The 12,159-nt window shown below is 38.5% G+C and overlaps 1 protein-coding gene and 1 long non-coding RNA gene across 5 annotated transcripts in view; one reads left to right on the top strand and one right to left on the bottom strand.

Moving 5' to 3' along the window:
* The first annotated feature begins 252 nt into the window (after nucleotides 1–252).
* LOC144064861 (uncharacterized) lies at nucleotides 253–3,241 on the top strand. The gene is made up of 4 exons (XR_013296914.1): nucleotides 253–475; nucleotides 1,830–1,903; nucleotides 1,978–2,111; nucleotides 3,136–3,241. It is a non-coding gene; the product is annotated as an uncharacterized LOC144064861 (long non-coding RNA).
* A 42-nt stretch (nucleotides 3,242–3,283) lies between these two features.
* Nucleotides 3,284–12,159, bottom strand: part of LOC144064712 (uncharacterized) — a 49,461-nt gene continuing 40,585 nt past the window's right edge. Inside the window, exons 4-8 of one of the 4 annotated variants that reach the window (XM_077587434.1) lie at nucleotides 5,320–5,486; nucleotides 5,053–5,138; nucleotides 3,767–3,822; nucleotides 3,587–3,702; nucleotides 3,284–3,352 (exon numbers count right to left, since the gene is read on the bottom strand). In XM_077587434.1, coding sequence (XP_077443560.1) covers nucleotides 3,660–3,702; nucleotides 3,767–3,822; nucleotides 5,053–5,138; nucleotides 5,320–5,486 — 352 coding nt within the window. In that variant the 3' untranslated portion in view covers nucleotides 3,284–3,352; nucleotides 3,587–3,659. Of the gene's footprint in view, nucleotides 3,524–3,586; nucleotides 3,703–3,766; nucleotides 3,823–5,052; nucleotides 5,139–5,319; nucleotides 5,487–12,159 lie in introns of all 4 variants that reach the window. The other 3 variants (XM_077587433.1, XM_077587436.1, XM_077587435.1) reach the window with 3 other exon arrangements.

The raw sequence follows: 12,159 nt of genomic DNA, 5'->3' as shown, positions 1-12,159 counted from the left end.
ACTATACATGGTCATTTTTGCAAGAAAAAAGCCTTACTATACATGGTCATTTTTCCAAGAAAAAAAGCCTTACTATACATGGTCATTTTTGCAAGAAAAAAGCCTTAGTATACATGGTCATTTTTGCAAGAAAAAAAGCCTAACTCTACATGGTCATTTTTGCAAGAAAAAAGCCTCACTATACATGGTCATCATAAATATTCATGGACTAAATATAATAAACATCAGTCTGTGTTTCAGATACTATTTTAGACCAACAGAGAAGGCCTTGCAGGCCCTGATGGTCCACCACTGAGTTATTGTATACAATACAGTGAAGCATTCTTTGCGTGTCAAATTTTAAACTTTTAATGGCGTATGAATATGGGCGTGGTTACGCCTATTGTAGACGGAGCCGAGTTAATTAAGCGCATGCGCAGTAACCATTCCCTTTGGCGAGCCTTTACCACGCTGACGGTCTACGAGCACGAACGAGGTAAGGAATAGAGCAATCCACTGGCTTAAATGCGTTTTTCCAGCAATCAATTGATCCCAAAACGCCAGCAAAGATCGTAGTTTAATGCCAGGTTGAGCACACCGTCGACTTTTTTCCTCACCGGCTGTGTGCCGTATGTTACTAGTTAGCATTAGCGTTAGCGTCACGATTTTACTTAAAAGGTATGTTGACCGTTTTCTCCATTATTGAGTCGTGTAGCAGGACTTTAAATTTAATCAAACAACGCCGAGACATTAACCGACAGTTTGCTGGTTCAATGCTCACTCTAGAATGACATCCAAAGGCTCGAGTTAGTTCCTGTAGTGTTTGTTGGATGTAATGATAGTTTTCATTGCGAGTGCTTAACACCCGTTGCCGATTTGTAATGGTTCTGTTTTTACAAAAAAAATCACTTTTACGAAACTGTTAAGCCAACTTTCTCCTAGCTGTTATCGTCAGCCTGTATATTTAATCGCCGTATACAAAACTATTAAGCCAACTTTCTCCTCGCTCAATGGTGTCAAAGCGGCGGCCCGGGAGCCAAATCTGTCCCGCTGCGTCATTTTGTGCGGCCCGAGAAAGTAAATCATGAGTGCCGACTTTCTGTTAGGATCAAATTCAAATGAAGATTATACATGTATATTATATTTCCTCATTTTCCCCCTTTTAAATCAATAATTGTAATTTTTTATTCCATTTTTTTCCTTTTTGTGTTTTTAGTTCAAAAAGCATTTAGTAAAATCTAAAAATAAATATACTTAAAAAATTCTATTTTCCACTCTAATATTGAACATATTCCCAAAAATATTTTGTTCCCTTTTGAAATTAAAAACAAATTATTATAAGATATTTTCCCTCAGGAAGAAAAAAAAAGCTCAAACAAACATTTTTTAGATCTATAAAAACCGAATATTTAGGGCTTTTGATACAGTTTTTTAAAATCCAATTTAAATAGAAAAAAATATCAAAATATATTTCAAAAATGGTCCGGCCCACGTGAAATCGAGTTGATGTTATTGCGACCCACGAACCAACCTAAGTTTGACACCCTTGTCCTAGCTGTTAACATCAGTCTGCATATTTAATCGCCTTGTCTGGAAAAGGAAAAATAGCACTTGGCACTCGCTAACTAATTTTCATTCTTTATCTTGATCGGTTATTAAATTTATTGTAAGATTTCTATATCCCGTAATTGTTTGGCAACCCCCAAATGCCTTGGTTAAATCAAGTTTTCCCTGTTTAGCATCAAGATAAAACTACTTCCCCCAAAAAACAACTAAGCCAATCTGTTGAATCTCCAGGCTCTATATATGTTAACTTATGCTTTTTGTGTGTGCAAATTTTCCCTGTTTAGCACCAAGATGCAGCTCTTCTAGCATGGCTAGAGCACTATTGAGGTTATAGAAGAGGAGACTGGGCCAGATGAAGGTAAAACTACCCCCCCCAAAAGTTGAATCTCCATTCTATATATTCTAACTTTTGCTATTTTTTGCATGCAACAGGCCTGAGAGATCTTCCTTGCAAGTTGCCCACATGAATCATATGGTGTCTCTGTACTTCTAAATAAAAGCCTAAATCATCATGGTGATGTTTCACTGGCCATTCATTTCCACAGCTCTTTGACTAAATCTTTAAGGTAAGAAGGATCTCAGTTAATGTTAGAGCAGGAATTCTAAGTATTCATTCCCAATTTTATTTTCTAAGTGTTTATACCCCCAGCATTTTTTTCCCAATTTTATTTTCTAAGTGTTTGTTCCTCCAGTTTTTTAAAAATATATATGTTTTTACCCCCAGTTTTTTTAATTTTCTTTGTGTTCATTCCCCCAGCATTTTTTCCCAATTTTATTTTCTAAGTATTTATTCCCCCAGTTTTTTTCCACCAGCTTTAAAAAAAAAAATTATATGTATATACCCCCAGTTTTTTCCTAAGTGTTTATTCCGCTAGTTTTTTAATTTTCTTTCTTCGTGTTTATTCCCCCAGCATTTTTCCCCAATTTTATTTTCTAAGTGTTTATTCCCCCAGCTTTTTTTATTTTCTTTCTTCGTGTTTATTCCCCCAGCATTTTCCCCCAATTTTATTTTCCAAGTGTTTATTCCCCCAGCTTTTTAAAAAAAATTATATGTATATACCCCCAGTTTTTTTCCTAAGTGTTTAACCAGCTAGTTTTTTTAATTTTCTTTCTTCGTGTTTATTCCCCCACCATTTTTCCCCAATTTTATTTTCTAAGTGTATATACCCCCAGTTTTTTCCCAATTTTATTTTCTAAGTGTTTATTCCCCCAGCTTTTTTCATAAGTGTTTATTCCCCCAGCATTTTCCCCCAATTTTATTTTCTAAGTATTTATTCCCCCAGCTTTAAAAAAAAAAATTATATGTATATACCCCCAGTTTTTTTCCTAAGTGTTTATTCCACTAGTTTTTAAATTTTCTTTCTTCATGTTCATTCCCCCAATTTTATTTTCTAAGTGTATATACCCCCAGTTTTTTTTCTAAGTGCTTTCCCAAGTGTTTATTCCACTTGTTTTTAATTTTTCTTCTAATTGTATTTTCTAAGGTTTTATTACCCATTTTTTAATTTCTTTTCCAAGTGTATTTTACAAAAATTAATATTAAGTGTAAAATTGTTTTGTGAACCTTTAACTAAAATGTCTTGTCTACAGGTGGACAAACCAGAGAAAGGACTACACCAATCAACACTTCAATGTAATGCCAACCAAGTATGCTAAAGTTATAATGTTTACCTGTAAATAAATTTTTTAAACTTGATTGTTACCTGCATTTTTTGTTAGATAAAGACAAACACATGTATACATTTCAAAACTTTTATTTTGAAAAACTTCAGAGATTTTCAAATGGACAGAGGCACCAGGTGGAAATCTGGAAAATAAAAGGGGGTCAATACAAAGTAAAACACCATTCACAAGGTCTTAGCTTTTATTTTGAAAAACTCCACTGATAGGTTTTCGCGTGACCACCAGCACCGCGAAAAATGGTGCTGCCGCAGCCTATCTGTACATAGGCAGGAAACCTTGTCCCCCCTGTGGAATTCTAGAAAACAAAAAAAAGGGTCAATACACAGAGTTAAGTAAAAAACCATTCACAAGGGCTCACCTTTTATTTTGAAAAAGTTTGGAGATAGGTTCTCGCGTAACCACCAGCCCCGTGAAATGGGGGGTGCCTCAGGCTATCTGTACATAGGCAGGAAACCTTGTCCCCCCTGTGGAATTCTGGAAAACGAAAAAAAGGGGTAGATACACAAAGTTAAGTAAAACACCATTCGCAAGGTCTTACCTTTTATTTTGGAAAAACGAGGGGGGTGCCTCAGCCTCTGTACATAGGCAGGAATTCTAGAAAACATAAAGGGTCAATAGATTGAAATACAGACTATGGCCTAATCAAGTCAAATTTAACTAAAAAAACTCATACATTTAGCTTTTTTTCTATAAACCATCAAAAGGCAATATTAGACATATTCCTGATGGTCTGGTTTTCTTTTGGTGTGCTGCAGAAAGACTAAAAAATGATCTGAGTCTTTAAACGCCCATATCCAGTCTATTTTTCATGTTTTCCTCCACAAACAAATAATCAGGATTTTGATGTGGTGGGAAATATAGAAAACACAATGGACAGGGGCCCACAAGGTACAAATTACACAAAAATAATAAATAAAATAAATCCTACTTCTGCCTTGAGTTTTTCAGTCAATTATTTCAAATCCATTCTTTCTTAATAAAATAAATATCCAATACGCTTCTATTTTTCTCTTCTTATGCCGAGGAAAAAAATGTTTAAATGAGTCAAAAATTACACCTGCATTATTGTTGAATAAATGTCTCACTTAAATTTTGTCAAAATCACATTTAAAACTAAAAATGAAACGGTCCCAGCCCTGAGGTCTTTAAGAAAGTTAACGGGGTAAAAGTATATAATCTATTTGAGTGCACAGTTCTACTACATGGCAGAATTTTTCGTACCAATTTTGTCATACGCAGTTATCTGGGTATGATGACAAAGCCTATGTTCGCTTATTTGTAATTTCAGAAAGACGTGAAACTCACAAGCGGAAGTTACTCCTACACTTGCCACTATAGTATTTTTTTAAAAAATTCAATTGGGATGACCCTACTTTACAGTTTTTCCATTAACCGCGATAATCGAGGGATTACTGTTTATTCCTTACACGTCCACTAATGGCATTTGTGTGGGTGACTGATCCACAGGTTTTTGCTATTAAAAAAACACGAAGCTAGTTAGTGTTTTCATTCAAAAGTTGAATGTATCATGATAAAAAACGAGCCAATTGCGCAAAGCCTTGAATACTGAACGCTGACGTTTAAATATTACACGGATCGAGGGATTACTGTTTATTCCTTACACGTCCACTAATGGCATTTGTGTGGGTGACTTATCCACAGGTTTTTGCTATTAAAAAAACACGAAGCTAGTTAGTTTTCATTCAAAAGTTGAATGTATCATGATGAAAAACGAGCCAATTGCGCAAAGCCTTGAATACTGAACGCTGACGTTTAAATATTACACGGATAGAGAAAATCGGAACTATTTAAAAAATGACTCACTTTGTTATGGCGTCGACAAGATGCCCCTTTCTGCTCGTTTTGGCCACATTCTTGATGTTTCCCAGCAGTCTGTGCTCGTTGAGGAACTGAAACACAATGGAATGATTTCTTTTTAAACAAAGAGCGATCGGTAACGCAATGTAGCCAATTTGTTTGCAAACATTTTGCCGTCTGCACACATATGGGACTACATCATGCCAACGAATCATGCTCTGATCACTCTTAAGACGAGAACTGGGGCTTCGAAATCCCCAAATGACAACGTACCGAATGTGCTGCATCGTCCTGTGAGAAGTTTGTCAGGCTTTGTTCGGCAAATCGTCACTTTTGAGCAGCTCTGCAGTGCACGCCCGTGCAGCCTCCTGGCTGCTTCCTGGCTCATCAGCCATCTTGGGGTTTGACGTCGGCTATTTGAACTCTGACCTCGGCCACGCCTATTAAACATAGACACACAAAAAATATAAATTGTTTTCATAATAACGTGCGTAAGTCAGTTTGTGTGTGTGTGTGTGGGGGGACTGTAAATGCTTTTTTGGTTAGACTTTAATACTTAAAAAATACATTGTTTTCATAATAACATGCATTAGTCAGTGGGTGGGGCGGGGCTTTAAATACGTGTTGATTGGGCAATCATACTTAAAAAACACATTGTTTTCATCATAACGTGCATTAGTTAGTGGGGGGAGCTGTAAATATTCTTTGGTTGGGCTTTAATCCTTTAAAATACAGTATTTCACATTATGAACATTGTGATGACATGAACTTTAGTGTTTGTTTTGTTTCTATATATTTATAGTCAAGACATTCCAATAACTACAAAGGAAAGTGTGGCCTATTTGTGGCGTGGAGGTTTGTTCGCCTGCCTGCCATGCGGGAGGCTGGGGTTCGAATCCCGCTCTCATTTGACTGATCACTACACTATGTAGTTCAGTAAATGGGTAATCCTTTTTTCATTAAAATAAAGATTTAAGTCATTTATTTCAGCAAAACATTTATTTCCGGTCAGCCAAAGGCTGACTGGCAACACCACACAGTCATTGACTGGCGACACCGGGACGCGAACCCTCGCCTCCCGCATGGCAGGCAGGTGACTGACCCACTACACCAGCGGTAGGGAACCTATGGCTCCATAGCCATATGTGGCTCTTTCTATGGGTACATATGGCTCTCCACTAACCTGTGAGGTAAAATAGGTAAATCACTGGTGAAAAAGCTGAGTCCCGAACGCACTAATAGGAGCGTCACTGTGGCGTTGACACTACCTCTACCACCACTATAATCATAATTTTGTTTTATATTAATCTTCTGCATCCACGATATCATTGATACTGATTTATTAGCAGCATAACAATGTTGTCAAAAGAATTCAGAGACCTTTTGTACTTTAAAAGTGGTGAAATGACCAAAAAATGAATGACACATTTTCATGTATTTTTATTTTTCAATTCTGAGAATGGCTCTCAAAAAATAACATTAGAAAATAGGAATAGTTTATGGCTCTCTCTGTCAAAAAGGTTCCAGACCCCTGCACTACGCCATGAGGTGGCCCGCCTATACATGGTCATTTGGTGCTTTTATTTAAGGAAAGACTGAATGAGTGAGTACAAAAAACATTCACATTTACTTCTGTAGAACTGTTTTTTTAGATGCTACATACAGAATTTTTTTGAGAAGCATTTATTTAGACTGAAAGGTTTGCTAATGTCTTTATTGTCTTGATTCCTTCTTTTTGGGCATAATGTATCATTTTAACAGTTTAAGCGTTCTCTCTGTGGTTGTGTGGCTTTTCTCTGTCTACTTTGACCTCCTCCACGAACCAAATAGAAGCACGTTAGGCATACTGAAGACTCTACCGATGTCTCAATGTGAGTTTGTGTGGTTGTTTGCCGATCACCTAATTCTTAAATATTTATAGATTTATCGATTTGGGTTCCAGGGCCTTCAACTCTGTGGATTTCTTTTCACAAACGTGTTCCAACGTGATCATTTCAGGGTTAACGTGTCTCCAAACATGTCCGACCCCTGCCACAAAACAAATGATCAATCTGACACGGCTCATCACTGCACGAGGATGCGAGTGCGCGTTGAGCATATGCATAAGTTAGTCGAGGGTGAAGCAGTAAAGACGTGGAGGGCGGCTGTCACAGCGCCAGCCTCGTTTGGCAAGGGCGTCTCCTCCCTTCCAACTAAGAAAAGAGAACGCTCGATAAAACTTGACAGCAGCCTCTCGTCTAAATCCAGCCACGTTGTGGAACTCGGCAAGATGAATTTGCTTGATAATGGGAACATTTTGGAACAGAGTAGCGCAAGGAGGAGAAACTTTCATCAGGGACAGGCACTTCATTTTGCTCAAATACAACAACTCACACCTCATGTAAACAAAATCTTTCGCCCTATTTTTTTGCTGCCAAGTCGACATCAAGCACGAAATTGTCTAGGCAGAGAAATCATTGTCGGAGAATTAGTGCAGTTACAATGCAGGATGTTTACTATACATGGATTATAGCATATTGGTTCATTCTTAATGTCTGCAAACAATGAGTCAACATTCAACCTTTACCCAGTTTTCTGCCCCGTTATCATCACCGATGCAGTCGGATCTAGATTCTCGGTCATCTGGCCATATTTCATGCTTTCCATCACCTTACTACAGTGCGAGTATGAAATAGTGGTTTTATCACTACTCATAAACAACGATAGGCACTTTACATTCTTATGGCGCTACTGCAGCAGCAGCAATAATAAAACAACAAAAATTTAAGTGAATGGCAGCACTCTTACAGGGAGTTTATTGACGGGAAGAAAAAAGTTAAAAGTGTGAGGTGATTTTCAAGGAGGTGAGGCTCGCCTGACAAACGATTGGTACGAGAATAGACATTTTTGACATGTCCGAAAAGCTGCAGAAAATCTTTGGTGATTCTACAGGGTCAAAAATGATGTAATGTTATATGACAAAACTACTTAAGTAGTTGTTTTCATACTGTTAGAAGAAATCGTGTCAGTTTTAGGTTATTACGAGGCAAAATGCAGTTATCGGTTTAGTGATAGTTTTCATTCTAGGTTGGAAGTGGCCCTCGTTGACATTGACAAAGATAATCTGCAGAACAAAGCAGCCAACTCGTGATTAAGTCTGTGGGACGGAAGACGCATTAAATGTGCACTTAGCGAATTTTTGTTTTGGCGGATCGAGCGACAAGCAATTTACAAGGGCATGAAAGATGAGTCAAACAAAAAAGTTATTAAAGAGAATTGGACTTTTCATCCCCTCCCTCTTAAACAAAATTGGCACCAATCCGAAGGGATTTCTGTTTCATTTCACTGAAAAGTGCTGTTTACCACAGCAGGCAAGAAGCTCCAAAATTGATGCCTAACGATGGTATTTGCAGTCTTCTGGAAATTGGCACAAAGCACTAGTAGTAACTTTTATCAAGTCTTAAACTGAGATCAATATGATGAGTCACCAAACTTTGCGGAATTCGTCTAACCGTCAGCGACGTGTCTTTGATGAAAGACACAGAAGGCCTACTTTAAAGGCTGGGCTGGCTGGGAACGAAGATGGAGGCCACAGCAGGACACTGTTACCACCTTCCCACCGCAGTGCAAAGCAGGATTTATGTTTACTGTGATCCACATATCTTGTTAGTCATATCGCTGCTCAGCAGGCTAATTGCTACCACAATTTCCTCCCGTTAAGTTCAATGCTGTGCACCGTGACCAAGTCACGCGGCAAGAAGTGTGCCCATATTAATAGCCGGCCTCACATTACACGTATGATGAATTGCAGTCTTGTTAAAGTCTGCAGATGAAAGCTGAAGCCCCCCCTTCCCACACTCACCACCCCATCCCACTCGCTCACTTACAGTAGGAAGACTGGCTTCCATCTCGTCTCACTGGCCACGGGATTTAACGCTCGGTGCCTTCTTCCATTTGGCTTTATTGAAGTTTCTAAAAGCCCCGGCCTCAAACGTTCGTTCCCTGTCTCAACATATTGGATCACCTTTCCACTCTGTCTCACTTTGTCCTTGTTTTTTTGGTCTTTGGCCACTCTCTTCCTGTTTTTTTCCCCTTTTTTTCCCGTCTAATCCTTCAACTCATCCCATCAAGCTCTGTCCAGCACTCCCTGGAAAGCCTTTCAATGCTGACAATCAACACTGGGAACGCAAAAAAACGCTTTCGGTTATATGAAATTCCTCTTTTCTTGGTTGTTTTGCACGTTGGCTGTGGAAAATAGATTTAATTTGGGTTTTATGAACACTTCCTGCTGCCTGAAATGAAAGAGCCAGGGACTGGTGTTCAATTTTGTCATTGTGCTTTATTATCTTTCTGCAGGCAATGTGTCCCACAGCAAGCTTTTGGTCATCATCTCTCTGCTAAATAATTTCCATGAGGGTAGGGAGCGGAATCAAAGAATGAGTAGTATCATACGGGGTTCAATCATTCCGCCAGATTTGAAATGGATGTCTTTCCAAGTGTGTGACACGGTTAGGTTTCCATTAAAATTTTTAAAATCTATTCTACGGCTGAGATAACATAGGCTGGTGATTTCCTTTGACTGCCAACTAATTAGAAGTCTAAATTGGAAGGGGTGTGAGGACACAGGATGAGTCATGTCGACGGAAGCAGTAGACCCGGGCGAAATGTCGTCATTTTGGTTTATTAGTGGTGATCGTGTCCAAATTCATGTCATTTCTCTGCTGTGGAAAACGAGGACATCAGAAAGGCTCACTGCGGAGTAAACAACCCAAGCATCTGTGTTCTTGGAGATGCAAATGCACAAGCAGGAGGGCAGTATTCCAAACGCCAAGCATTCCCCCCAAAAAGGGGAAACGAATTGGAATGTCATTTGAGAGAGATATATTTGGATGAGCGATTCAGCTGAAAATTGGCTCAACGCAAGCATGATTCTACAGCTTTGTAAACTAATCTGTGACCTTGTCCTATCGCTGATGTCATAGCGAGATAAATAAAAGCTTTCCAGCTTTTCAAACATTGTTTGCCCTGTTACGGAAATGAGACACGGCTCACTTGCTGTCCTTATTTGAACGTAAAATGGCCTCCCAAAATAGTCAATTTGACCGGGATATTTTAAATTGTTGGTGTCATGTCAAGCTTGATGGAATATGTAGAAAAAAATGCAATTTCTATGTGCCACAAATACAATTTCATAATCTGCAGTGTGTTTTTCACAGAATTATTACAGTTTTGCATTGAAACTAACAAATGTGTCTTAGTTTTTTCTTGCTTCTCTTTCTAATTCACTCAAGTTGCCTTCATTGTCCATGCCACATTATTATAAGCCTCATTATGTTATTGCAATCCACGAGAGGATACTATAATCTGAAGCGGAATATGTCAATTTCCATTCATACAATCGCAAAAGAACAAATAAACAGTGTTAATTGTTTGCGCAAGTATAAAAAAAATCATTTTCAACCCTTATTACCAAAGTATAAAGAGCATAATGGGTAAAATTTGTATTTAGAATAGTATTAACCATGATCAATGACTGTGACCTTTTAAAAAAAAGGCATCGAAACAAACTAATGCTGCATGTTAAATAAATAAAAAAATGAATTGATTATACATCGTTTGTTCTCATAATAAACCCATGCACATTTAGTGGATAGGTTTGATAAAAGTAGCTAAAATTCTTACACATCCACATATTTGAACGTGTATTCAATGTCACCACAACCAGGGTCAGATAAAATTTAGCACTTTGCCACATTATGTGTGTCCACTTGACCTCCCTAAAGGAATACGTGGTCGAGGTGAGCAATAAAAGTGAATGAAAGCCTCGGAAAAAAAAATAACTCACCCAGTTTCCTTCATCACCATGGTACTTATCATCATAATTGAGTACATCATCCTTTTCCCCCATCAAATCCCCCCTCAGGATAACAAGCCCATTTGCCATCACGTTCAGCGTCATTACTCATGCTATAACATTAGTATGATTACTGTGTCATGACATGCTTCCTCATTGGCATCAATCTATGTGCCGTTAATACCACGACTGTCCTCATCGTTATCGCCGGGGAGTCCGAATGCTTCGATAGGAAACGAAAAGCACGCTATATGAGGACGTTTTGTATTCCAGGAGAAAACGTTTTGATTTTTTCACGCCAGGTTTATGTACACTGCTGTAAAAAAAAATAAAGGCCAGAGATAACACAGTGTACGTCTGGGTGGAAAAAGACAATTAGTGAGATAACCCCAACGGAAGAAAGTTTTAGAAGGTGGCGGACACAGACTGTTTCCTTTTCCTGATCTTTTTCTAGCTGAATTCTGATTGCACAGGAGGGGAGAAAATGTTCAGATAGTGCGCCTCTTTTGTCTCTGTCTTTGTCCACGACACACTAGCAGTAGCCAATGGCGGTGTGGTGCATTTTAAAGTGTTGCAAGGGGTCTAACATGGATCTGCTGGCGACTATTGAATTGTAACTGACATTAGAATGTGTACAGATAAACAATCTTTAGGTAAACAGGGATGGAATGTCATTTCCATGAATATTTCCAATCATTTTTAAGGATTCTGCTGTCTTCTACTCATCCGAATTGCAGTCATTATCTGGCTGTGATAGTTCTGAGGTGCAGTTAAAATGAATTTCACCATGAAATGAATAAGAAATGCCAATGTAAATAGCCTACAGGTAAAAAAGAACAAAACAAACCAGGGTGACGGCGAGTTGCACTGCTATTTATGAGAGCCGAGAAACAAAGCAGTACTATGAAATCGATCGCTTCCTAAATCACCACAAAAGACATCCAAGAGCCCCCTGGCAGACTTCCAGTTTATGGAAGGACCCCCATGCACACGCGCGCACGGATCTTTTAGGTAAACATACACCCACATCCAAACAAGAGAGAAAACTTTTGGCTCCCTGCCACGCTAAAATATCCAGTCATCATGATTCCTGTCACATATGCAAAGAGATGCCGAAAACCTCCATTGATGTCACCCTCACACATTTGCACCTTTGCAATCCCTCATATTAAATCAACAACTTAAATATGCAACCAAGAAATAGCATTTGGCTATCGTACAGCTGTCCCGTAGCTTTTTACAGATTCAAAGAAACACAACCACAGAAAATTAGGACTTTG

Source organism: Stigmatopora argus, chromosome 19 (assembly GCF_051989625.1).
Source record: "Stigmatopora argus isolate UIUO_Sarg chromosome 19, RoL_Sarg_1.0, whole genome shotgun sequence".
Classification (NCBI taxonomy): domain Eukaryota; kingdom Metazoa; phylum Chordata; class Actinopteri; order Syngnathiformes; family Syngnathidae; genus Stigmatopora; species Stigmatopora argus.
Note: the sequence above shows the minus strand (reverse complement) of the source record. Positions and strands in the feature narration are given on the sequence as shown.